A 23,844-nucleotide genomic window follows, 5' to 3' on the forward strand; every position below is an offset into this window, starting at 1 on the left:
AGACCCGAGGGGGGCGTTGGAGCCCCTGAACTGGAGTTACCAGTTGTGAGCTACCAGACTGGTCGCTGGGAATCAAACCCAAGTCCTCCGCGAGAGCAGCCAATGCTCTTACCCGCTCAGCGGTCTCTCTAGCTTCAGACGCCGCATTTCGGATCGCAGTTTGCCCAGTGCCCCACTGAGGATCGGGGGTGGGGTGGGGTGGGGTGGGGGCAGTACTCCGCGGGGTGCCTCCTTCCGGTGAAAGCCGGAGTGACAGCCTCCTGGCCCAGACCTTTGGGGCGACGGTGGCAGCAAACCCAAGCCGCTTGCTTAAAGCAGATGCTAGCGCGGCGCTAGGCCGGGTCCTTCGAGCCCTTCCCCGCGGAGCATGCCGGGGCTGCGGTCGCGCCATCCCCCGCCGCACCCCGAGTGACCCGAGCGCGGCGCAGTCTGCCCAGGATTGCCTCAGTGGACCCCCGCGGCCGGAGCCGGTAGCGCGGGACCTCCCCGAGCCTAACCAAAGAGGCGCGCGTCCCCCGGACTCGCGCGCCGGAAGTGACGTGCCGGGTGTCGCGCGCTCCCGCCGTGCCTTGCGCCGCCGTCCTGTGGCGGGAACCGCGGCGCCTCGGGGACGGCGGCGGCTTGTAAGTGTCGGTTCTGGCTGTTCTCGGCCTGGGTCCGGGTTTGGCGGGGTCCGGGCTGAGTCCTCCACCTCCGCGGTGGTCGCTGCAAACCGCGGCTCGGGCGGCATTGTCGTCGGCAGCCCGCGGCGGGAGGCAGCGACAGGAGACTGGCCTTAGACCAGCGATCGCGCACTGTTTCCTCGAGCATGAATGAGCCTGTGTGCCAGGCCCAGAGCTACGCGTTTGCAGTCGTTTACTTATGGAATCGCCTTTAGCCCCGTCTTCACATTTCATTTGGTAAAGCGTTTGCCGAATGTTGTGGAGCCGGACACGTCTAAGCACCGACTGTATAGCAGTGGGGAAAGGAAAAAACAAAACAAAAATCCACGTTGCCATCGATGCTGGGCGATGTCAGAGAAGCCGGTGATAGCGGAGGGGTGGTGGTTTGAAACCCCTGAAAATCGCCTCTAAGTGTGCTTATGTATTAGTAATTATTTTTGTATAAAACTTAACATTTTCTCATTTTGATGTGAGTTTATCAGAACAGTAGCTGTTGCCCTTATAGCAAGGTCCCACCTTCCCCTCCCTGCCCGCAAGTCTCTGAAGACCTGTATTGGCTTTGCCAGTAAAGCCGCGCTCAAGGCCCAAGAAGAGATGATATTGGTCAATTTGTCTCAGAATTCCTTACCTATAGGTTCTTCAAGGACTTTGGCCCTTCTTAAGACCCTGTGACCCTGAGTGCATTCAGAGCATCCTAAGTCATGAGGTGATGCACTTTATTAAGGAATGGTTGAATGCTTTTGTAATAGGTTAGGTGCCCTTCCACGGGGAACTTGCTCATAATGGTTTCTTTTTCTTTTGTTTTATACCCAGGAGAAGAAACCATGCAGGCATTTCTAAAAGGCACATCTAGCAGTACCAAACCTCAATTCACCAAGGACCGGGCAGTATCTGCCAGTGCAGGAAGCAGTGGAGAAACCAAGAAAACCAAACCGGTTCCTTGGGTGGAAAAATAGTAAGAATTACTCATTTGTTGAAATAACTAATAAGTTTCCTCTTTAATCAGTGCTAGTCCACTTTTTTTTTTTTTTTAATGTAAGGGGGGATTGCCTTATTTACATGCTACCTTTGAGTGGGGGGAAAAAATTACCCAATTATAAAAGTCATGGGTCCTTGGACTGATATAGTAGCTGAGTTTAACTCTGTTATTTTATAAATGAGCTAAGATTTTTATAAAGTGCAGTTTTAGGGTCTTAAATACAGAAATGAAGAAAACATTTCTGTGAGCTGGCTATAAACAGTAGTTGTACTGAAATCTAGATTCTGTCCCCCTTTTATTATATACTGGAAATTGTTGGGGTTGTTTTGTTTTTTAGCATTAAAAAAAGGTTTGAAGTAGCACTAAATTGTCATCAGCTAAGTGATACTAGATGTAACCATTAGCTAGATGTAGCCTCTGTGATTACCAAGGGTTTTCAGGTTATTTACAAGCCAAGATGTAGCAGGAATCTTAAAAGGTCTTATTAATAAAAACAAACCCAGAAGCCAGTTATTGGGGTGAATGCTGGAAGATCAGAGAAGCAGAACAAGCCACAGCCACCTCACCTTGCCAATTCCTCAGCTGATCCTGTTTCCTCAGACTGAAAGCCTGAGCCCTCATCCAGAATGAATCTCAGCTGAACTGCTGCTAAAAGCCTAAAAGCTTAACCTGCCTAGTTCCTGGTCCTCACACCTTATATACCTTTTTGCTTTCTGCCATCACTTCCTGGGATTAAAGACTCCTGTAGCCATGCCTGGCTGTTTCCAGTGTGGTTTTAAACTCACAGAGATCTGGGTGGATCTCTGCCTCGCAAGTGATAGGATTAAAGGTGTGTGCCACCATTTTCTGGCCTCTATGTCTGTCTAGTGGCTGTTCTGTTCTCTGACCCCAGATAAGTTTATTAGGGTGCACAATATTTTGGGGAACACAATATCACCACACCAAACAAGGCTTGTTTTCTTGTTTTAGTCTTTTTTTAAGAAATTAAATATGAGTACATCTATATCATTCCCATCCCTTGCTTGCCCCAACTTTTCCCATGTTCCCTCCCCCCAAAGCCAGTGCTTATAACAATCCAGATTTTTTTAAGTTTTATTTATTGTGCATTCTGGAGAGTAAAGGTGCATGTGTGCCATGGCCTGCATATGGAGGTCCAGGGACAACTTCGGGGAATCCGTTCTTACCTTCCACCTCGCTGAGGCAGGATCTCGTTTCTCTCGCTGTGTTACATTCTTCAGGCTAGCTGGCTCTTGAGCTTCCAAGAGAATTCTCCTGCCTCTCCAATCTCACTGTAGGAGTGCGGGTATTAGAGGTGTGTACCACTACATCTATTGTGTTTACACAGCTTCATTGATCAGATTGAGAGCATCGGCCCCAAAGGCGAGCAGCACTGTCATCTGTTGACCCAGCTCCCTGACCCTAATCTAGAGTTTTAGTTGACTTTTTATTAATCCATTGGCCTTTCGACGTGTTGGGCACTCAGTCTACCAATGAACTGTACTCTAGCCCCAAATTCTCTGTTTCTTAGCATTTTTAAAAGGTATTGTTGGGGAAAGAGGGTGCATGCCACAGCAAGCATGCCTTGACTCACACGTGGAAGTCAGGACAGCTTTTGGGAGTTAGGTTCTCACCTTCTATCACGTGTATTCCGGGCATCAGACTTGGCAATGAGTGCCTTTGCCTCCCAAGCTGTCTTACCAGCCTCCAAACTAGATTTTTTTTTTTAATTAAAAAAATATGTGGGGAAGAGAGGAATCTAGATTTTCAGCTTCTCCATTTTCAGTTTGATATTGGTCTACAGAGCTAGTCCAGGATAGGCTCCAAAGCTACAGAGAAACCCTGTCTCGAAAAACCAAAAATAAATAAATAAACAAACCTGACAACATAAGTGTGATCCCTGAACACCACAGAGGAAGGAGAGAAATGACTCCTGAAAGTTGTTCCCTTCCATCATCTGTATACCTTGACACACACACACACACACACACAACAAATAAGAAGTTTGAATTGTTTTTATTTTAGATTACATGTGTGAGTGTTTGGCCTGCAAGTATGCCAGTGCACCATGTGTGTACCTGGTGCCCATAGAGGCCAGAAAAGGGTATCAGAGCTATACTACAGCTATAGATGGTTATAAGCTACCGTGTGGGCACTGGGAATTGAACCCAGGTCCTCTGGCAGAGCAGCAGGTGTGCTTAACCACTGAGCCATCTCTGTAACCCCATAAAACTTTCTTTTGTTTAGATTTATTTATTTATTATATATACAGAAGAGAGCACCAGATCTCATTACAGATGGTTGTGAGCCACCATGTGGTTGCTGGGAATTGAACTCAGGACCTCTGGAAGAGCAATCAGTGCTCTTAACCTCTGAGCTATCTCTCCAGCCCCCCATAAAACTTTCTTAAAAGAATGTTTCATTAATTTACTAAGCAGAAACTTCCGTCATAGAATTTGGAAGAACAACTTTGTCATAGTAATTACTAACTAACGGCTGGATGCGGTGGTTCACGCCTTTAGTCAGAGTACTGGAAAGGCAGGGTCAGGTGGATATCTGTGGTCCAGATAGTGAGTTCCAAGATAGCCGGAGCCACAGTGAGACCTTGTCTGACAATAAAAAAAATTACTTATAAATGACTTACGATAAAAGGCAGAGGCAGGCAGATCTCTGAGGTCAATCAAGGCTACCCTGTGAGTTCCAGGACAGCCAGGACTAAACAGAGAAAAACACTCTCAAAACAAAAAAATCTCCTTTATTTTGTTGTAGTTGGGTGTTAGAAAAAATGGTACTAACCATTTAATGTCTTAGCTGAGAGAGAGTGTGTGTGTGATTATTTGTTTTAAGCAAAGTAGTTGCCCAGTTGTTAGATAGGTCATTTTGTAAACCAGTGTTCACTTTCTTTCTTTTCTTTTCTTTCTTTCTTTTTTTTTTTAAAGACAAGGTCTGACTCTGTAACCCTGACTGTCCTGGAATACACTGTGTAGACCATGTTGGCTTCAAACGCAGAGATCCTCCTACCTCTGCCTCCCCGTTGCTAGGATTAAAGAGGTGAGCCTACACACTTGGTTCACTTTAAATTCCTATGCTTAATATTTTATGCATGCAGTACAGGTAGAAGCAAAAATAATTGCATCCAGTAGTATGTATTTGCTTAAGGTAAATACAAATGAAGATTCTGCCTACTTCCAATTTCATAACTAATATGTAAGAGCAACATTGGTATTTTAGCAGAAGGAACACTTGAGATTTTTCTATAGCTATCACATATGCTAAATAACCTTTCTTCCCTCTATCCTTCAGTCGTCCAAAGTGTGTGGATGAAGTTGCTTTCCAGGAAGAAGTGGTTGCAGTGCTTAAAAAGTCTTTAGAAGGAGCTGATGTAAGTAGATGGTGTTTGATGGCATTGGGAAGTTAGAATTTATTCACCTCTTCCTTTACTTTAACCTTTTATCCATAAATATAACCTTAAATATATGCTATAAGTCTTGGTACTATTTATAAAACAATAATTATCTTCTATGTGACGTTCTTAGTAGTATTCAAGTAAGGATCACTGAATAAAGCCAGTGGTGGTAGCATACGCCTTTAATCCCAGCACTGGGGGGTGGGGGTGGGGCTAGAGGCGGGCGGATCTCTGTGAGTTTGAGACCAGTCTGGTCTACAGAGTGAGTTCCAGAAAGCCATGACTACACAGAGAAACTCTGCTTGGAAAAACAACAACAACAAAAAAAAAGATCACTGAAGAAGATAGATTAGGACCCTTTCGCCATGAGCTTTTATTTTGGAGAGGAAAGAGACTAAACAAGTAAATCAAGTAGAGCTAAACATGTTTCAAGTAATTACAAATATGTGTTATAGAAGAGTCCATTTTAAAATAGGTATAGTTGGCTGGGTGTGGTGGTATGTGCCTTTAATTCCAACACTCCAGAGGCACAGGCCACTCTGGTCTACATAGTACATTCCAGGACAGCCACAGTGAGACCCTGTCTGAAACATGTGTATGTGTGGCTGCATATTTTTTTAACGTAGCTTTACTAAAAAAATAGAGTATTTAATTCTTAGAGCACTACATTTCCTGCCATGTTTAGGTAACTTGTTTTTTAAATCAGTAGAGTCAACATAAGCCCATTTGAAGAGTTGAAGGTTTGTTTGGTTTACTTTTTTGAGACTGGGTTTTATGTACTCTAAGCTAGCCTGAACTCTCAGCATAGCTGAGGATAACCTCATATTTCAGATTCTCCTGTTTCTACCTCCCAAACGATGTGATTGCAGGCGTGTGCCAGAACACCTAGCTGAGTATGCAGTTTTAAATGGTATTTGAAGAGGTATCCCCATGCCTCATGAGCTCAGTACAGAAAGGGAACCCGAGGTGAGCATAGGAAATCAATTTTGCTTCATTGTTGAATTCTGTCTCCTAAACCTGGCTACCTTAGACATTTGGTTTGGCCTGCCATTGTTCATTTCTAAAGTTACAGTAAAGGTTAAGGAATATCACTTTCCCAGAGTGAGTGGAACCAAACATGTTTTGGATTTTGGATTGTGTTTTTTTCTTTTTTTGTTTTGTTTTTTCAGATTTTGGAATATTTGCTGGGTTAGGCAACTTTACATCTTTAACAGAATATCTGATATAAACAACTTAAAAGGGAAGTTTGTTTTGGCTTACAGTTGAGAAGTTTCCTTAACCATTCATACCACAGACTGATGACAAAGCCTTAGTACATGGGCCTTTGGAAAACACTTAAAACCCAAATTAAGCCGGGCGGTGGTGGCGCACGCCTTTAATCCCTGCACTCGGGAGGCAGAGGCAGGCGGATCTTTGTGAGTTCGAGGCCAGCCTGGTCTACAGAGCGAGATCCAGGAACGGCGCAAAGCTACACACAGAAACCCTGTCTTGAAAAAAAAAAAAACCCAAATTAAGTGTTTTTGAAATGAGACTCCCAAGTCAACACAGAATTCATTTATGCTTCATAGCTATGCCCATGCCCTGAATTTGATACAATAGCATTTCATGAATTGAGATTTTCATACAATCAAAAACAAAGTTGTGGGGCTGGAGAGATGGCTCAGAGGTTAAAAGCACTGACTGCTCTTCCAGAGGTCCTGAGTTCAATTCCCAGCAACCACATGGTGGCTCACAACCATCTGTAATGAGATCTGGTGCCCTCTTCTGGACTGCTGTCATACATGCTGTATACATAATAAATAAATAAATCTTAAAAAAAAAAAAAAAAAACAAAGTTGTAAATATCTTACCCACCCATGTAGGCAGTTGTGGATTGATATCACATCATTGTTGACTTTTTTTTCCACTTCTTTTGTTTGTTTGTTTGTTTGTTTGTTTTCCTTTTTGTGACAGAGTCTTTCTCTATGTAGCTCTGACTATCCTGGAACTCAGTATGTAGTCCAGCCTGGCCTCAAACTCAAGAGATTCCCCTGCCTCTGTCTCAAGTGCTGAGATTAAAGGTATTCACCACCACACCTGGCTCATCACTGATTCTTAATTTGGGTACAACCAGTAAGTTATTATTTTCTATATTCACATATCAGTACTTAGTAGTAAGTTTAACATTCCCTTACGATACAGTAGAAAAAAAAATGTGTTCAGAGTAACCATGAACTTGTGGCATCACAATAATGTTCAAAATGTTTTGGATTTGGGATTTCCAATTAGGGATGCTCAGCTTGTACTATAGTACACATTGAGAAAAAACTTTAAAATCCTTTCCAGTATTCATTTTGATTTGATCCAAATACCTATTTGACTTTTGATGCTATAATAGTATACAATGTTAATTGGCTAGTAACAAATTATAAAGTCGAAATACTAACATTTCTAGACAAATGTAAGACTATCTCCTAGTATAACATTTGTTGACCTGTTCTTATTTAGCTGGGTCTGCAAGTGTAGGTATAATCTTGGCTACTCAGGGAATTGAGGCAGGAGAATTGTAAAATCAAGGCCAGTCTGGCCATCTTAGCCAACCCTGCCTCAAAATACAAAGTAAAGAAAAGGGTGGGGGTGTTCACTGGTAGATTTTTAAATAGCATGTAATAGGTATAGCCTTAGGTTTGGTCTCCAGTGCTGCAGGTCTTGTTTAATTTTTTACACTTCATTTCTGACTAAATTTATAATGTGATTTTTTTTTTTACACTAAAGAGTTAAAGTCCTTTCTTTGAAATATTTTAAAATTGAACTGCAGTAGTTTTTCTGTTTTTGGTTTGTTTGTTGTTTTTTTCTCTGAGATCAGTTTCTATAGTATAAAAATGGGTAATATTAAGAGAAGGTAGCCAGGCAGCGGTGACACACGCCTTAATCCCAGCACTTGGGTAGCAAGTGCAGGTGGATCTCTGAGTTTGAGACCAGCCTGGTCTACAAAGTGAGATCCAGGACAGCAAGGGCTACATGGAGAAACCCTGTCTCAAAAGACAAAAGAGAGAGAGGGTAATGGGGGTAAAAACATGATACACACACACACACACACACACACAACCATTTAATGTAACTAATAAATGGGAATTAAAAACATTTTAAAAGAATAATTTTACTCTTGTCTTAAAGAATTGAGATGTGTTACAGTTACCCTGGTTAGTCATTACAAATAGAGCCATGTACATATCAAAATAACAAATATCAAAAATAAAAATATCAAATATCAAAATAACCTTAACAATTATGGAACTTGGGGAAGTATGCTAATTAATTTGCACATTGCATGACAGCATCCCTGACATAAACAGCTTAGGGTTTATGCTGTCTCACAGGACAGGACAGGGAAGCATGGAACTGGAGTTGGCTGGTCCCACTGCATGTATGATCAAGAAGTGTAGAGATAAATGCTAGTGCTTACCCCTGACTCCCTAGTGCTCCGAGGCTTATCTTCTCAGTAAATCTAGAGCGTGTCAAGTTTACAATCCCAAGTCAGAGATGTAGGAGAGCCCTTGTCAACTTGACATCCAAACATATAACTTTTAAGCTATGATGTTCTAACTCTTGTCCCCATAGGCTGATGGCTGGATCGTAATGCAAAATGTATTCAAAACAATTTCAAAAATTCTCAGTTTTTAGCATTTCTAAAACTGTTTAAAAGCATAAGAGTGGAGGCTCTTCTGAGACTCCCTAAGCTGTGAGTCCCTTCCAGTCAAAGCCAAGTTACATAATTTTAATATACAATTGCAGAGTCAACATCCCTTTCCCAAAAAGGAGGAAGGAGGCATAGCAAGGAAGAGTAGACCAAAGCATATCCTAAACCCAGCAGGACAGACATCAAGTCTTACACTTGAGGCTCCAAAACAAGAACTTAGGTAGCCCCATCCCTCCAGCTCTGCCACCTACAGCACACATAGTGTCTGTCTTGGACCAGCTCCTCAGCAGACATCCCACGATCTTAGTTCTCCTAAATCCTGGGGTCTCTATTGCAACTATTGCCTCACTTTCATAGACTGCTTCACCCAGTGATCTCAGCAGCCTTTCTGAACCTTGGCGTAAACACTATGCTTTATTCTTACATGGTTCATGTCTGTAAAACTAGTACCATGTACTAGTACCATGTAGGTGATGATGCTAAGCTCTGCTTCCAGTGTAACATGTAGCCTGGTCTGCCTGAACCACCATTGCATGGACCTGTGTGTCTTCTGGGCTGACCCTGAGGAAACACTTCCTAGAGGTATTCCTCAAGGACGTGCCCAGGAGTTTGTAAACCCAGGACCTGTTAATATTAATCATCACATAAGGTATTTTGATTTTTATTTGAAAAATAGGGTCTCATAGTTTTATCTAAACTGTGTGTTGTTAAGGTAGTAGTCTTTTTTTTTTTAAATAATTTTTATTTGCATTGGTATTTTGCCAGCATGTATGTCTGTGTGAGGGTGTCAGATCTTTGGAGTTACAGACAGTTGTGAGCTGCCATGTGGGTCCTGAGAATTGAACCTAGTTCCTCTGGAAGAGCAGTCAGTGATCTTAACCCCTGAGCCATCTCTCCAACCCCCATTTTTTTCTTTCTTTTTTCTTTTTTGAGGCAGGGTTTCTCTGTGTAGCCCTGGCTGTCCTGGAACTCATTCTGTGGACCAGGCTAGCCTCGAACTCAGAGATCCACTGGACTCTGCCTCCTGAGTGCTGAGATTAAAGGTATGTACCACTACACCCAGCTGTAAATGAACTTTTGAAGTGAACTATCTAGTAAGGTAGGCAGGTATTTTATAATTAAATTCAATTGTTAAACACTGAATAAAGGCAAATTAAAACAAGTGCAGCAAATCCAGTGGGTCCGAGCAGAGCCACTTTAGAAGGGGTGCTGGAGAAGGCTCCAGCTTGCAGTGCATAGCCTTGACATGGCAAGAGTGGAGTCAGTCCAGATTGAGAATTACATACATTCAGAAGAGAGAGTTCTTTCTTATTAGAAGTCATTATATAAGTGCTTGAGGTTTTGTTACTGTTTTGCGAGTGGAGTATGAAGCCAGTGAAAGCTTTTTAGTAGCACCCAGGGTGACACCTGATTTGGGTAAAGCACGAATGAACAGGAAGGGCAATGTTGGCAAAAGTTAAACTCCCACCTACTTTCTTATCTTCAGAATTCTCCTGCCTGAATTAGAACTTAATGCATTATGGGGGTAGAGTGGCCTGAAATTCTAAGTGGAGTCAGGAGGGTCAGGAGTTCAGGGTCATCTACAATTACATAGCAAGTTCAAAGGCGTATTTAGAACTTTAGATACTGTGATACCACTTATCAAAAAATCTTTAGGTATATGTAGTCTATGAGGAAAGTCATCACACCATTCCACAAACAGTTGCGTGTTGTCAGTCTCATCTGTTTTTAACAGAATATAATCTATAAAAATTAAAATTTAATTTCTGCAGCTTCCTAATCTCTTATTCTATGGGCCACCCGGAACTGGCAAAACATCCACAATTTTGGCAGCAGCTAGAGAACTCTTTGGGTAAGTTGAAAATTGGTTAATGTCTTAGTTACCATTCTATTGATATGAAGAGACACTATGACCAAGACAACAATTATAAAAGAAAGCATTTAATTGGGGCTGGCTAACAGTTTTTCAGAGGTTTAGTTCGTTATCATGGTGGAAAGCATGGCAGCACACAGGCAGACACGATGCTGGAGAAGTAGCTGAGAACTACATCCTGATCTATAGGCAGAGATAGAGAGAGCCTAGGCCTGGCATGGGCTCTTTGGAAACCTCAGAGCCCACCCCAGTGACACCCTTCTTCCAACAAGGCCACACCTCCTAATTCTTTGCCACTCTTTGATGACTATGCATTCAAACAAATGGGACTTTGGGGGCCATTCTTATTCAAACTGCCACAGTTGGTCAATTTCTTTTTAAAGACTATGTACAAGGGGCTGAAGAGAGATGGCTTAAGGGTTAGGAGAGCTTCTGATCTTCCAGAGGACCAGAATTTGGTATCCAGCACCCACATCCAGTGAGTCACAAATGCATGTCACTCTAGCTCCTGGGGATCAGACACCTTTTTCTTGCCTCTGAGGGTATTCGAATACACATGGCATACACTCACATAGAAACATGCATAAATAAGAATAAATCTTAAGAAGAAAAAGAGGTTTGAGAGATGACTCAGTGGTTAACACTATTCACTAGGGGTTGAAGAGATGACTTAGGGGTTAAGAGGGTTTTCTGACCTTCTGGAGAACCCGAGTTAAGTTCCCAGCAACCATGCTAAGCAACCATGCTGTAACTCCAGCTTATCCCATGCCTCTTTCCTCCATGGGCACCTGCACTTGAGTGTATGTAAACACACACACACACACACACACACACACACAAAAGCACACAATTAAAAAAAATTTTTTTAAAGATTTATTGTGTATACAGTGTTCTGCCTGCATGTATGCCCCCAGGCCAGAAGAGGGCACCAGATCTCATTACAGATGATTGTGAGCCACCATGTGGTTGCTAGGAATTAAACTCGAACTCAGGATCTCTTCTTCACAGCAAGACCCTGTTTCCAAAAAGAAAAAGTGCATGTGTGCATTTGTCTGTAGAGAAAATAGTATAGAGAATAATAGTTTTTTTGAGCATAATTTCATTTTTATTTCTCAGATCTCTATAGTGGCATATATTACTTTAAATATTCATTTTATAACTAGCCAGGAGTGATGGCGCACGCCTTTGATCCCAGCACTCGGTTCTCTGTGAGTTCAAGGCCAGCCTAGTCTACAATGCAAGTTCCAGGACAGCCAGAGCTGTTACACAAAGAAATCCTGCCTCCAAAAACAACAAATGCCAGGTGTGATGGTACATGCTTATGAATCCTGTACTAAAAAGTGGAAACAAGAGAACTAACTAGAAGTTTGATCTACCCTGGGCTATATAGTTCTAATCTAGCCTGGCTATGAGAATCCATCTTTTATGGACATGAAAGCTTATTTTGTAGTGTTATTGATGACTGCAGTCTCGAAGTTGACAATGAGAGACACTGAAGCCTTCTGCAACAACCTCCCCCACCGACTCCCATTCCAAGAAACAGTCTAGACAGGAAATAAATAGCTCTTCATAGTTGTTGGCTTCTAGCAGGCGGTTTCTGGGGCTCACTCCGTTTTTAAGGAGCTGGCCACTGGGAGTTTAACCGTGCTCTAATGAGTATATGGGCAAAAAAATTGGACTTGGTGTATTGTATTTTTTTCTACTTTGTGGTCAGGTGGACCTGGAAAGACTGAGAAGCAAATGTGATAGGGTGCATTGTGTGAAATTCCAAAATAATCAATAGAAATATGTTGAAAAAAATATTTTTTAAAAGGTTCACACTTAGGCTTGAGGTATAGGCCCTGAGTCTGATCCCTTGCCACATACAACCTTCATTCATGTTTTAATCCAGTAATTTTCTTTATAGCAAGTTATTGTATGGTGATAATTCAAATGTGCTAAATTATAACATTTAAAACTCAATAGATATCTAACAATTGAAGAATAAATTACCTAAGGAATATGTTACTATGATTTTAGTGGAAAGTAGATGCTTGTTGCACAAAACTGAGAAATTAAATGTTTGTATATATTTTTGTTTTGGGTTTTTGGTTTTTTTGTTGTTTTTTTTTTTAAGACAGGGTCTCACTCTATATAGACTTGGTTGGCCTTGAACTTAGAGATCCCAGATTTGCTTGCCTTTGCCTCCCAAATTCTGGGGTTAAAGGTGTTGGCCACCATGCCTGGTCTCTAGGTTTTTAGCCAAAATGTTAAATGACTAGCTCTGCAAAGACCGTGTGTGTGGCTGTGCCTTCTGTTGTCTTGTTCACTGGGTGAGTTCTGAACTCCGGAGTTAAAACAGCTGAATTAGCACCTGGGTTACTTAGTGCTGTGTGATGTTTCATAATGCTTTTCATCTTGAAATAGGCCTGAACTCTTTCGATTAAGGGTTCTTGAGTTAAATGCATCTGATGAACGTGGAATACAAGTAGTCCGAGAGAAAGTGAAAAACTTTGCTCAGTTAACTGTGTCAGGAAGTCGTTCAGAGTAAGTAACTTGCACCCCCCTCCATAATACAGTTCATTTATATTTGCTTTAAATGTAGGCTGTGGTTTGAATTTGGCCTCCAGTCAGGCATTTGCTTGGGATAATTGGAAGTTATGAAAGTAAGTCCCCCTGGTATCTTTCTAAGACGACAAACCCTGTTTAACACAATTATTCAGTCTGGCCATGTGATTTTGTTTATAGTGTTTTGATAAGATCAGATTTCACAATCTTTCCATCTCAGATACCATGTTATAACAACACAGATACATTCTGAGTTGGCAGTGGAAAGTGCTTACACCTAGAGTGATTGGAGAGTGGGAAGTGGAAGGGCAGGCAGCAGCTTAGGTTCCTTGCTCTTGATGCAGCCAGGCCCTGCAAGGTCCTACTGCTACTGCAGACTGGCCTTGCTATGAGAGCCTAATCCCTCCCCTGAACTGATGCTGCAGCTGGTTCTGCCACTCCTCCCCAGGGTGGGTAGTAGAGTCCTGGCCCCTTCCTCTCTGTTGTTACATGGAAGCCATTGCTGTCAGCCAGATCCCTGTGCGGTGGCATTACACCAGTAGCAGCCTGGCAGCATGAAGGCTGAGAAGCATTAAAATGGTTCTGTTTGTTTCCTGAACAGCATGAAATGATCCTCAACCAACTAAGTGAACAGTAAAAGCCAAAAACAAAACAAAGCAAAATCAATGTACAGAAAATAAAATGGAATGTTTACAAGTCATGTACCTAGAAAAGGACTATGTCCAGAATATATAAAATTTTAAAACTCAATTAAAACTACAACTACAAAATGGGCAAGGATCTTAGACATTTCTCAGCTACTACTGTGGCTGAAATTCTGACCTGTCTAGGACATCAGTCATCTGTCTGTCCAGGAAGGATGCCTATTCTTAACTGTTGCAGGAGTATGAAAGGAAGTTAAATAACTTTTAATAACCCTAAAGCATGCAAACAGTAATGTTATATTTGTTAAATTTCATTGTAATTTCTTTCATTCTATAAATTAAACAATATACGTTTAGAGATGATTCAGAGGGAAAAGTACTTGCCATGCAAGCCTGACAACCCGAGTTTGTTCTCCAGAACCCTTGTAATGGTGGAGAGAACCAACTCATTGCCCTATTCTCTCTACACGAGTGCTGTGGCATGTATGCACCTACACACACACATTATACACACACTGTAATAAGCTGAGTTAGTTTCCAAGGTACAGGTTACATATACTGAAAGATAAAAGTGGGTGAACTGTGCATTGTATCTCAGCAAAGATACTTGTCAGTGTTCAACTCTTGTGTTTCTGATTTAGTGGGAAGCCATGTCCTCCCTTTAAGATTGTAATTCTGGATGAAGCAGATTCTATGACCTCAGCTGCTCAGGCAGCTTTAAGACGTACCATGGAAAAAGAGTCTAAGACAACCAGATTCTGCCTCATCTGTAACTATGTCAGTCGGTATGTATACATCCTTTTTAAAATGACATGTAGTAACGTATGTATTTGTGGTGCACCAGATAACGTCTATACGCACACACGTGTGTAATAATTGGATCAGTCACTGACTCATCTTTCACCTTGGATTTGTAGTGAGAACATCCAAAGTCTCACCCTGTGCTACTCTGAAATATATGGTTTTCAATCTTTTCCAGAATAATTGAACCCCTCACTTCTAGATGTTCCAAGTTCCGCTTCAAGCCTCTGTCAGATGAAATTCAGCAGAAGCGATTACTGGATATTGCTGAGAAGGAAAATGTCAAAATTAGCCATGAGGTAAGTAGTACTAATTATGATAGTTATAATTGGTTTTCTAATACTAATTTCTTTTATGAATGTACATCATAAAAGTTACTGAAAATTAATGATCATTGCTGTAACTCTTATTCAGACATATTTGAGCTAAGTGAGCAAACTAAAACACAATCCCACACATTAGTACCCTAATAAAAGTGTAGACTATGTCCTTTGGCAGAACTTAGTCAACATTTTAGAGTGGCCCATTCCTTTCTCTATTTACACAGGTGCTATCTCCACAAACCCAGCTACAAGACTGAAAACTTCCCCCAAATGGGGATGGGGGTGCGGGTGCGGAGCTTTTCCTTAGCCTTGTTAGTGTAGTAGGTCAGAGGTATACTACTTACACTATGGGTTCTGGGGACTAGTTATGAGGTTCCTGTGTGTTAGGTACCTTTACTCGGTAAGACATCTGGTCAGCCCAATTTTCTTGAAACTCCTTTTCAGGGAATAGCTTATCTTGTTAAAGTATCAGAAGGAGATCTACGGAAAGCCATCACATTTCTTCAGAGTGCTACTCGACTAACAGGTGGGAAGGAAGTCATGGAAGATGTAATCACAGACATTGCTGGGGTGAGCCTAGTTTATCTTGCCATCCCTTCTGGCTGTAACAGTCCTCTTCAAGCTAGCCTTGTCCTGACTCATTTAATGTCTATTCAGGTAATACCAGCTACAACCATTGATGGAATATTCACTGCATGTCAGAGTGGCTCTTTTGACAAACTAGAAGCTGTGGTAAAGGTAATGTTAATTTACTTACTTGTAAAGAACTCAGGAGGCAGAGGCAGGTGGATCCTAGGAGTTCAAGGCCAGCCTGGGCTACAGAATGAGTTCGAGGAAAGGTGCAAAACTACACACAGAAACTGTCTCAAAAACTTTAAAAAAAAAAAAAAAAAACCCACATTTCTGTTGTAGAAAATTTGCTTTTGGAAAGACCACTAACTAAAACCACTTATGTTGTAGGACCTAATAGATGAAGGACATGCAGCTATTCAGCTTGTTAATCAACTTCATGATGTGGTTGTAGAAAATGACAATCTTTCTGATAAACAGAAGTCCATTATTACAGAAAAACTTGCTGTAAGTACTGCACAGACATAGACATTTGTAGACCATACATGCCTTGAGTGCCCGACTTAACTTTCCCATTTCTTTACAGGAAGTGGATAAATGTTTAGCGGATGGTGCAGACGAACACCTGCAGTTGACGAGCCTTTGTGCAACTGTGATGCAGCAATTGACTCAGAATTGTTAAGGACAGAACTTGTATGTTACGACTTTTGGATAACAAATAAATGACAAAAACCCTATAAAGTGAATATACAATTTATTTAACATTCAAACTTCATTAAGACATGTGCAATATGGCAATTTTACTGGGGGTTTAACCCTACCTAGGATATGATTGCTTGCTGAGGCTTAGCAACAGGGTCCAGTTCACACTTAGCACTAATTAAATACTTTATTGAATAAATACAATACCAACAAAATGCATTCAAATTCTTCTAAAAAAGAAAGATCACTTTTAAAGGCCTTTCTAATCAGGCTAATGACAAACACAATAAAGGTAAATATGCTAGTTTTACATAATTGGCTGATTTTATACAGCACTTATATCTTTTAGTCCACAAGTATATTATTAAATGATAGAGAACATCTAATACAACCATTTCTACATAACTAGTAAATGAATTTCTAAGAAAAAAAGATTTTACAGACCCCATCTTTATACCCACCCCAACAGTCTAACTCTAAAGAGGATAAAGCCAATGCCTTTCCTCACAAGAGCTCAGGACTAAAGTCGCTTTGCTATCAGAATCTGTATTTGTGATCCGTTATGAGCATTGAGACAAGATTCAAATATTCTCAAAGAAGCACAATGCACGTTGTGATCGCCTAGTCAGCAACAGCGAGCACTGCATTCAAACTATCTCATCCCAGGAATTAAATAAGGTCAGCCACATTCATGGGCATTTCCTCCACTGTAGTATTGTAGAAAGTCTCAATGTCACGAAGAATCCTCTTGTCTTCTTCAGTAACAAAGTTTATAGCCACACCTTTCCTCCCAAATCGACCCCCTCTGCCAATTCTGTGTAAGAAAAAGAAACCAGCAGTCAGAAAGATGCTTTAGCATTATTTAGAACTACTGAATATGACGATCCACTTGTTAACCATCAGCTGCTGTTTACTTATGGTTATAGTTCGTGCTTCTAAGTGGAGCACTAGCTGCTAAAACCAATATCCAGGTGGGGGAAACCATCTTCCTTTGCAGTTAGTGCCAAAAGAATTCAAGGCTTGTCTGGCTGCAAAATGAGATAGGCGCCTTGAGCATTATAATAAAGCAGATGACAGTATTGTGTTTGGGGTGAAATTAAAGCCCATACCAAAGTGGGCCAGCCAGGAGCAGTTGTCAGCCTGGGACAGATGTGAACACCAGGGATAAAAGAAAACAGTTATAAAATCCATTTCGACGCACTTCTGGAACTGTAAACTGTAAATACAAATGCTGCAAGGTTAACTATTTTTCTAAAACTTACTTTTTTTCCAGTGGGAAAACAAGTATTTGGTATGGTAGCCCAAACTTATCACTGCTTTTTGCTCAGCTTTTTTACACGTTATAGTCAAAAATTATTCAAACGTGTTACCTCCAAAAACACCTCTACCTACCAAGTACCAAACAATACAAACCACCTAATGCTCCCTATCAGAAATGCTAACATAACAAAATGCCTTGGGCTGGAACAACTTAAAATATCAAATAATCATGACAAAAGAAAATCAAATATAAATACCGACTCGCTCTTTATTCAAACAGTGTGCTGTTTCGCTTATGATTCCACGTCCTAAATTACGTCAACGCCGTTTCTGAGCGCCATCTCGTCATCAACTGCCGCTATCGACTCCTGTATTTTTTAAAAAGTCTTTTTTTACATCATATAACAAAGTACAATTCAATTTATTTAGGGATAAAAGCCACTATAACTAAACCAGGGAATCACTCAAAATGCTACCAGCAACACCAAGAAAATCCCAACTATATAGACTCAATCACCAAGAAAAAAAGCACATGAACACAAGGAAAATCACTACAAAATAAGGCTCAAACATAAGCTAAGACCAAAAAAAAATCTAAAGCAACCTAATCTGCATGTATGTACACAACCTTGGCCAAATTACAAAGTTTTCCCACTTTGTTCTTCTGACCAATTTTCCCAAATCCGATTTTAATCAGACCTTGGTATAAATTACTCTGCCTTTTTACTGGAATCTATTCCCTGAATTGCCATTACCTTGTACACACACAACACTGTAGGAAAATGTTTGAATTTACTTCTCAAATACAAGTATTTAGAGATGCTTTCCTCTCACCTGTGAATATAGTTTTCACGATTGGTAGGTAGATCATAGTTTATAACCAAGGACACTTGTTGCACATCAATCCCACGAGCCTGAAATAAAACAAGGCTTTTCAATGTCCTGCTTTTCAATATCCCAATTAAAACTGGACATCCTAAAAAATCAGTGTAGGCCACAAGATAGTAATGAACCATACGAAGTGGTATAGCTCACTGTGGAGTGTGGTCTTAACTCATTCTCCCAAATAGCCCAAGTTGGTTAAGGTTATTTTAAAAAAAAAACCTTCCCACAAATCTAGCTTTTGGTGATCTTAAAAAAAAAAAAAAAAAAGTTAGACTTACCAACAAGTCAGTAGTGATCAGAACACGGCTTGACCCTGACCGGAATTCCCTCATGATGACATCTCTTTCCTTCTGGTCCATGTCACCATGCTGCAAATGTAACAACACTTAAGAACCTCTAGTAAGGTAGAGTTAAGTTCTACTATGTATGAGACCAAGCGTCCCTGGCTGCTACAGGTGTAAAGCAGACAGGTATAGTTAAGAAACAATATTGATTTGAGCAGGGGGAACGACAACACAGCACTTAACAGCCATATTGTAGTTAAATCCTGCTTAGTGGATATAATTGAATTTGATGCAAATTAAACCCAACTCTTACCAGAGCAGAAACTGTGAAGTCCCTGGCATGCATTTTCTCTGTGAGCCAATCCACCTTGCGTCTTGTATTGAGAAAAATAACTGCTTGTGTGATAGTCAATGTCTCATACAAGTCACAAAGAGTGTCCAACTTCCACTCCTAATGTAAAGAAAGGTAAGTCAAATTTTCCATTTAAAAAAAAAAAAAAAACTTCTAAATCAATGGTTCTCAAGCTCCTAATGCTGCAACACTTTAATACCGTTCATGTTGTGGTTACCCCCAACCATAAAATTAGTTGCTAACCTTGTAACTAATTTTGCTCTTATGAATCATAAATATCTGATATGTAGGATTATCTGACAGAACCTCAAAAGGGGTGTTGCAACCCAGCCATATTGAAAACTGCTAGTCTAAAGAATTATTGCACCAAATCTTAAGACAAAGGACACTGGACATTAAGAAAGAGGTCCACCCCTGTCTTTGGGATCCAGTGCAGTTACTTTTCTTCTTGTGTGTACTCTGCTAGCATTATTACAAAAACCAAGATACAATCCTAGTTTCTGCAATTTTAGCACAGTGCTTATACAAGAAGGTAGGAAGAAAATTCTTTTATATTTAACAATGAGACCAATTACCTCTCGTTCAACATTAATATAAAACTGTTTGATTCCTTCCAGGGTCAATTCTTCCTTCTTCACCAGAATTCGAATTGGATCTCTCATGAATTTTTTGGTCACTTCCAACACATCAGTTGGCATTGTGGCAGAAAGCAACACAACCTTTAAAAGAGAGAAATGGTTGTTTTTAACTATGTATTGGGACCTTTCAGCTAATACTGCAGGGGAGAAAATGTTTGAAACCAAGCGTCTCTGCCTTACTATGATAGAGCCAGGCAGAGATAGTAATGTATCAAATACTTTCAGCAGGGGGAACGACAATAGAACACTTCAGTTATATTGTAACTGTACCTGCATGAAACCAAATCCAAATGTATAGGAATAAACCTTACCTGAATGCTTGTATTTAATTTTTGGAAAATCTCATAGATTTGATCCTTAAACCCTCGGCTCAACATTTCATCTGCTTCATCCAAAACGAACATTTTGATCCATTTTGGAGCTGTTAATAAGAAAGTCATACTGCATCTCAAAGTTCTCGTAGCCATTTTTTGATAATAAAAAGGTCTTTAAGAGACAATACTTACAAAGGTATCTTCTGTTTAGCATATCAAACACTCTCCCTGGTGTACCAACAACAATATGAGGGGCTTCAGCCTGCAACTTCTGCATTTCATTTCGAACATTTGTTCCTCCAATGCAGGCATGACAAGTTGCTCCCATATAATCTCCGAGAGCCAAAATTACCTTTTGGATCTAAAAGCCAAAAATCTTAATTATCATCCTATAAAACTGTTAAGGTGTAAGACTTAAGCTCCAAGGCATAAAATTAAACTACCTTGACTGCCAACAGCTCTAATGCATGCATAGCACAATAAAACTTCAAGCTTACAATACTCTTAACTACTTATTGCTCCCTCCTTTCTTGTAGAACTGGGGAACCTGTTGCCTCAAACACCAATTGGGAATGAAGAAAAAATTTTCTACATTCTTCACTGTGTAGTGAACAGACTGAAATATATTCTATAAGGACAAATGTTGGTAATTTTCCTCCCACAATGCACTGTGCCTTGTAATTTTGACCTGAATAAAGCTTCAAGCTTTATTAGGAACTGTTACTTCAAAGCCAATAGAGCAGTGCTTTGAAACAGAGCATGCAACAGATGCATCACAAACTACTGAGACAGTCAAATGTTTAACATGTCACTGCAGTTTTCATGTTGCACAACTGGATTCCAAGTTTTAAAATGGGTACAGATATAATCCACCCTTTGAGAAACCTACGGGTTCTCAACTGTTGAGGTACAACCCTACAAGCCATACCTAAGTAATACCCAGTTCCTGCTTAGCTTTCAACAAAAACTCCCTGCATGCATGGATAATTAAAATGGAGGCTCTAATAGTTACTAAGAAAATTCATACGTTTTAATTTTAAATTCTTCACAGTTGTGAAACCTGAAACCTATGCAATACGCAAGCAGTTTTTGAACTACACTATCAATACCTGTTGAGCCAGTTCTCTGGTGGGGGCCAATACTAGTGCTTGGGTCTCCTTGAACTCAATCTCCAACTGTTGCAGGATGGAAATAGCAAATGTGGCTGTCTTGCCAGTACCTGACTGAGCTTGAGCAATCACATCATACCCTAAAAAAAGTAGGATACATATTTACCGATCCCACATCAAATTGTCACGTCTAGTATACACCATGTATTCCAGTTGGAACATAAGTTATGTCCAAGTTAAGTGATCAGCAAGAGTAATTTCTTCATTTCAGGTCAGTCCCGAAAGATGATTGCCATCATTTCACTTAAGGAATACAAACAGGTGCTACTACTTCCCCAAAGGTTACTTTCCCTTTATGGTCCATATATATATGCAGAACACATTTACTCTAAGTGTGAGTTTTACCTTTAATACACGGAATAATAGCTCTCTGCTGAATAGCTGATGGCTTCTCAAAACCATAAGCATAGATGCCTCGAAGAAGAGACTCCTTTAAATTCATATCATCAAAGTTATCAACGATTTCATTCCAGTTGCTCTGTAAGTTAATAATAAAACGATGAGTAAGAGGTTAAAAAAAAGAAACCTCCACCTTCCCAAACCTTTAACGTCCACAACCATTTCTTACCTCGATAACACCATCGGGGTCCATTCCCTCTGGGCCGCCATGTTCTCTGCTGGCAAGAACACTGCAGTTAGACAACTTACCCCTCCCAAGTCTTTACACGGCTTGCCTTTTCCACCCGGTGCCTCCTTTACCCTCCACGCACGTGCAGTCTTACTTAAAACTGCCCAAGCAAGGTGGCATTGCGGGTAAATACCCTCCTCTTTGACCCAAGGGCTGGCAATGTCGTTAAAAATTGGAAGCCCCTTTACTTACTGCCCTAGGACCAAGCACTCGCGTTTGGGAAAAGCAGCTCTCGCGAGTGCTGCGGGCGCCGAGCTCCGCCCCTAACTCTGCGCAAGCCGGCGTGATTGACGCCGAGGCCCAGCCAGGACCATGCCAACGGTTCGTCGGCGCCGTTTGCGGGCCGGGGTCATCGTCCCCTGGCCGTCCAATCTCCCACCTCGACAGAACCCCAGGAGCCCCAGCTCGCGCCACCGGCCGCCCATGGAGTCGGGACCCGGCTGCCCCGTCCTAAAGCAGACTGCGCCACGGCTCTGCTTGCCATGTCCCGCCCGGGGAGGGGCAGCGGCCCAAGATGTCACAATGTCTCCCTAAGCAAGGACATCCTTCACACTCCGTTCTCCTATCCGTCCCGTCTCCCCACCTCCCCGAGCCCTACCATCATGGAAGCCTCTCGAAGGACACAAGGGGGGGGGGGGGCTGTGTGTGCCCCCAAGAAAAAGCCCGCATTCCTGCAGTGTGGCCGCAAGCCACCCACCTCAACTGCGGGGGCCCGTGACCTTCGCCACAGGCCACCGGCCACCCCGGGAGCGCCGTACCTGTTGTAATCCGCGGAGCCACCAGACATGATCCGAAAACCCACTCAGCGCCCGACTGAAAAGACAGCCGCGCGGCGCCGCCCGTTTTTTATAGGCTCGCGGCCGGAACCCGTTTCTCGCGGAGGAATTTTTCTCCCCTCGCTTCGGGAGCCGCAGAAAATTGCGCCGCTCGGGTTTGTTACCGCGGATGAAATCCTAAGGGCGTCGATGACAGTAATCCACATTTCATTATTCCGGGGTATTAGCGCGGCCCAGGAGATGCATGAGTCGGCAGCGGTGCTGGGACTCTTTGCGGTCGGCGGAAGAATATTGCAGCAGCGCGGCCGCGCGCCGCGCTCCTCGGCCGCCCTGCTCCTACGGGGTTTCCGCGGCCCTGCCGCAGAGGCCGGCGGAGCCGGGGACGGCCCGGGCGGAAGCCGGTGGCGCTCTCCGCTGGCGGGCGGCGTCTCCAGGACGCGGCTCCGGGTTAGCTGCGCGTCAGCGTGCCGCCGGGCCGGGCCGCCGCGTTCCGCGCCGGAGCGGGTTCGGGTTACTCCGTCCGTTCGCACTGCTGTTTAATGGGTCGGGAAAGGGCTACCTGGCACTTCGCCCAGCCATTTACTCTCCACTCGGATCTGCAACGTGTGAAACCCCGGCCAGGGAAAATGTCGGCCACCCAGCACCTCCTAGGAAATCCAGGTCGCGGTTACATTCTGTAAGAGGAGGGGCAAGACGCGTAGTGTCATTAACAGATGTCCCTTGAGTGGCGATTCTGTTCTCCTATCCTCCTGGTCGGCTTTAGCTCTGGTTTGAAAAATAATACTAATAATTTAAACCTAGCAGGGGTGAGAAATGTTGGATAGAATCATTACCAACTTTTGCAAAGGATCTGTCATTCTTTTGTCACACAGAAATGTAAACGGGTGCTTCTGGCAGGTTCAGCCCTAGCACTTAAAAAAAAAAAAAAGTTGATGCCGTCCCTTCTGGTAAAACAAAACAAGAATTTTAATCGTCTGGTGTTGCCTTACTGAAATTGAGAGCCATAGTTCTTATTGCCCATAATAAACTTGCATGGCTGCTTAAGCCCAGTCAACCACGACTCCGGCCCTTTGCTAAAAATATATTATATATTTAATCATTTTATTTTAAAACACAACTCTGGTCTCTGTTCAACGTGAACGCTCAAAATTTTTCTCATTAATTCAGAAGACCAACACCGAACGCTGATTTACAAGAGGTGAGGAAAGGCTCACTTTTCCACTTTACGGGTAATACTTGGTTCTAAAAACCCCTCTTTTTTATGATTACATTGCATTTATTTATTTACTTATTGTGTGCACCTCAGCGCCTGTGGAAGTCAGAGGACATCCCTTGGGAGTTGGTTCTTCTCCTAC

The 23,844-nt window shown here is 42.0% G+C and overlaps 2 protein-coding genes and 5 non-coding genes across 12 annotated transcripts; 1 reads left to right on the forward strand and 6 right to left on the reverse strand.

The window, feature by feature from the left end:
• Window positions 1-210: 210 nt before the first annotated feature.
• On the forward strand, window positions 211-16,238 carry Rfc4 (replication factor C subunit 4). 3 transcript variants are annotated; one of them, XM_052740320.1, is made up of 11 exons: window positions 211-623; window positions 1,476-1,617; window positions 4,942-5,020; window positions 10,496-10,575; window positions 13,003-13,122; window positions 14,429-14,572; window positions 14,767-14,887; window positions 15,356-15,481; window positions 15,569-15,649; window positions 15,872-15,988; window positions 16,068-16,238. In XM_052740320.1, the coding sequence occupies exons 2-11, from the start codon at window positions 1,487-1,489 to the stop codon at window positions 16,161-16,163; spliced, it is 1,095 nt and encodes a 364-aa protein (XP_052596280.1). In that variant the 5' UTR covers window positions 211-623; window positions 1,476-1,486; the 3' UTR covers window positions 16,164-16,238. The 3 variants fall into 3 exon arrangements, with proteins under 3 accessions (XP_052596280.1, XP_052596282.1, XP_052596281.1); XM_052740322.1 differs by lacking the exon at window positions 211-623 and adding an exon at window positions 678-899; XM_052740321.1 differs by lacking the exon at window positions 211-623 and adding an exon at window positions 1,199-1,368.
• Eif4a2 (eukaryotic translation initiation factor 4A2) lies at window positions 16,219-22,560 on the reverse strand. 4 transcript variants are annotated; one of them, XM_052740317.1, is made up of 11 exons: window positions 22,472-22,560; window positions 21,654-21,699; window positions 21,431-21,563; window positions 21,026-21,165; window positions 20,109-20,277; window positions 19,914-20,023; window positions 19,540-19,683; window positions 18,926-19,063; window positions 18,607-18,696; window positions 18,278-18,357; window positions 16,219-16,997 (listed from the first exon to the last, which is right to left on the reverse strand). In XM_052740317.1, exons 1-11 carry the CDS (start codon window positions 22,498-22,500, stop codon window positions 16,853-16,855), a joined length of 1,224 nt encoding a protein of 407 aa, XP_052596277.1. In that variant the 5' UTR covers window positions 22,501-22,560; the 3' UTR covers window positions 16,219-16,852. The 4 variants fall into 4 exon arrangements, with proteins under 4 accessions (XP_052596277.1, XP_052596276.1, XP_052596279.1 ...); XM_052740316.1 differs by having other exon boundaries at window positions 21,654-21,702; window positions 22,472-22,554; XM_052740318.1 differs by lacking the exon at window positions 16,219-16,997 and adding an exon at window positions 17,692-17,811 and having other exon boundaries at window positions 21,654-21,702; window positions 22,472-22,554.
• LOC128112348 (small nucleolar RNA SNORA4) lies at window positions 18,430-18,573 on the reverse strand. The gene has a single exon (XR_008218966.1). It is a non-coding gene; the product is annotated as a small nucleolar RNA SNORA4 (small nucleolar RNA).
• On the reverse strand, window positions 18,751-18,881 carry LOC128112343 (small nucleolar RNA SNORA63). Its single transcript, XR_008218961.1, has one exon. It is a non-coding gene; the product is annotated as a small nucleolar RNA SNORA63 (small nucleolar RNA).
• On the reverse strand, window positions 19,321-19,498 carry LOC128112357 (small nucleolar RNA SNORA81). Its single transcript, XR_008218975.1, has one exon. It is a non-coding gene; the product is annotated as a small nucleolar RNA SNORA81 (small nucleolar RNA).
• Window positions 19,754-19,878, reverse strand: LOC128112344 (small nucleolar RNA SNORA63). Its single transcript, XR_008218962.1, has one exon. It is a non-coding gene; the product is annotated as a small nucleolar RNA SNORA63 (small nucleolar RNA).
• On the reverse strand, window positions 21,264-21,331 carry LOC128112359 (small nucleolar RNA SNORD2). Its single transcript, XR_008218977.1, has one exon. It is a non-coding gene; the product is annotated as a small nucleolar RNA SNORD2 (small nucleolar RNA).
• Window positions 22,561-23,844: the final 1,284 nt, after the last annotated feature.

This window comes from Peromyscus californicus, unplaced genomic scaffold (assembly GCF_007827085.1).
Source record: "Peromyscus californicus insignis strain IS unplaced genomic scaffold, ASM782708v3 Scaffold_16__1_contigs__length_79575227, whole genome shotgun sequence".
Classification (NCBI taxonomy): domain Eukaryota; kingdom Metazoa; phylum Chordata; class Mammalia; order Rodentia; family Cricetidae; genus Peromyscus; species Peromyscus californicus.

Bases quoted from the DNA above. Each gene is read 5' to 3' on its own strand.
- Rfc4 (XM_052740320.1), top strand. From the start codon at position 1,487: ATGCAGGCATTTCTAAAAGGCACATCTAGCAGTACCAAACCTCAATTC. The intron at 1,618-4,941 runs GTAAGAATTACT...TCTATCCTTCAG, and splicing joins GTTCCTTGGGTGGAAAAATA to TCGTCCAAAGTGTGTGGATG. The intron at 5,021-10,495 runs GTAAGTAGATGG...TAATTTCTGCAG, and splicing joins AGTCTTTAGAAGGAGCTGAT to CTTCCTAATCTCTTATTCTA.
- Eif4a2 (XM_052740316.1), bottom strand. From the start codon at position 22,500: ATGTCTGGTGGCTCCGCGGATTACAACAG. The intron at 21,703-22,471 runs GTACGGCGCTCC...TGTTCTTGCCAG, and splicing joins GGCTCCGCGGATTACAACAG to CAGAGAACATGGCGGCCCAG. The intron at 20,278-21,025 runs GTATTGATAGTG...TTTGGCTTTTAG, and splicing joins CCAGAGAACTGGCTCAACAG to ATCCAAAAGGTAATTTTGGC.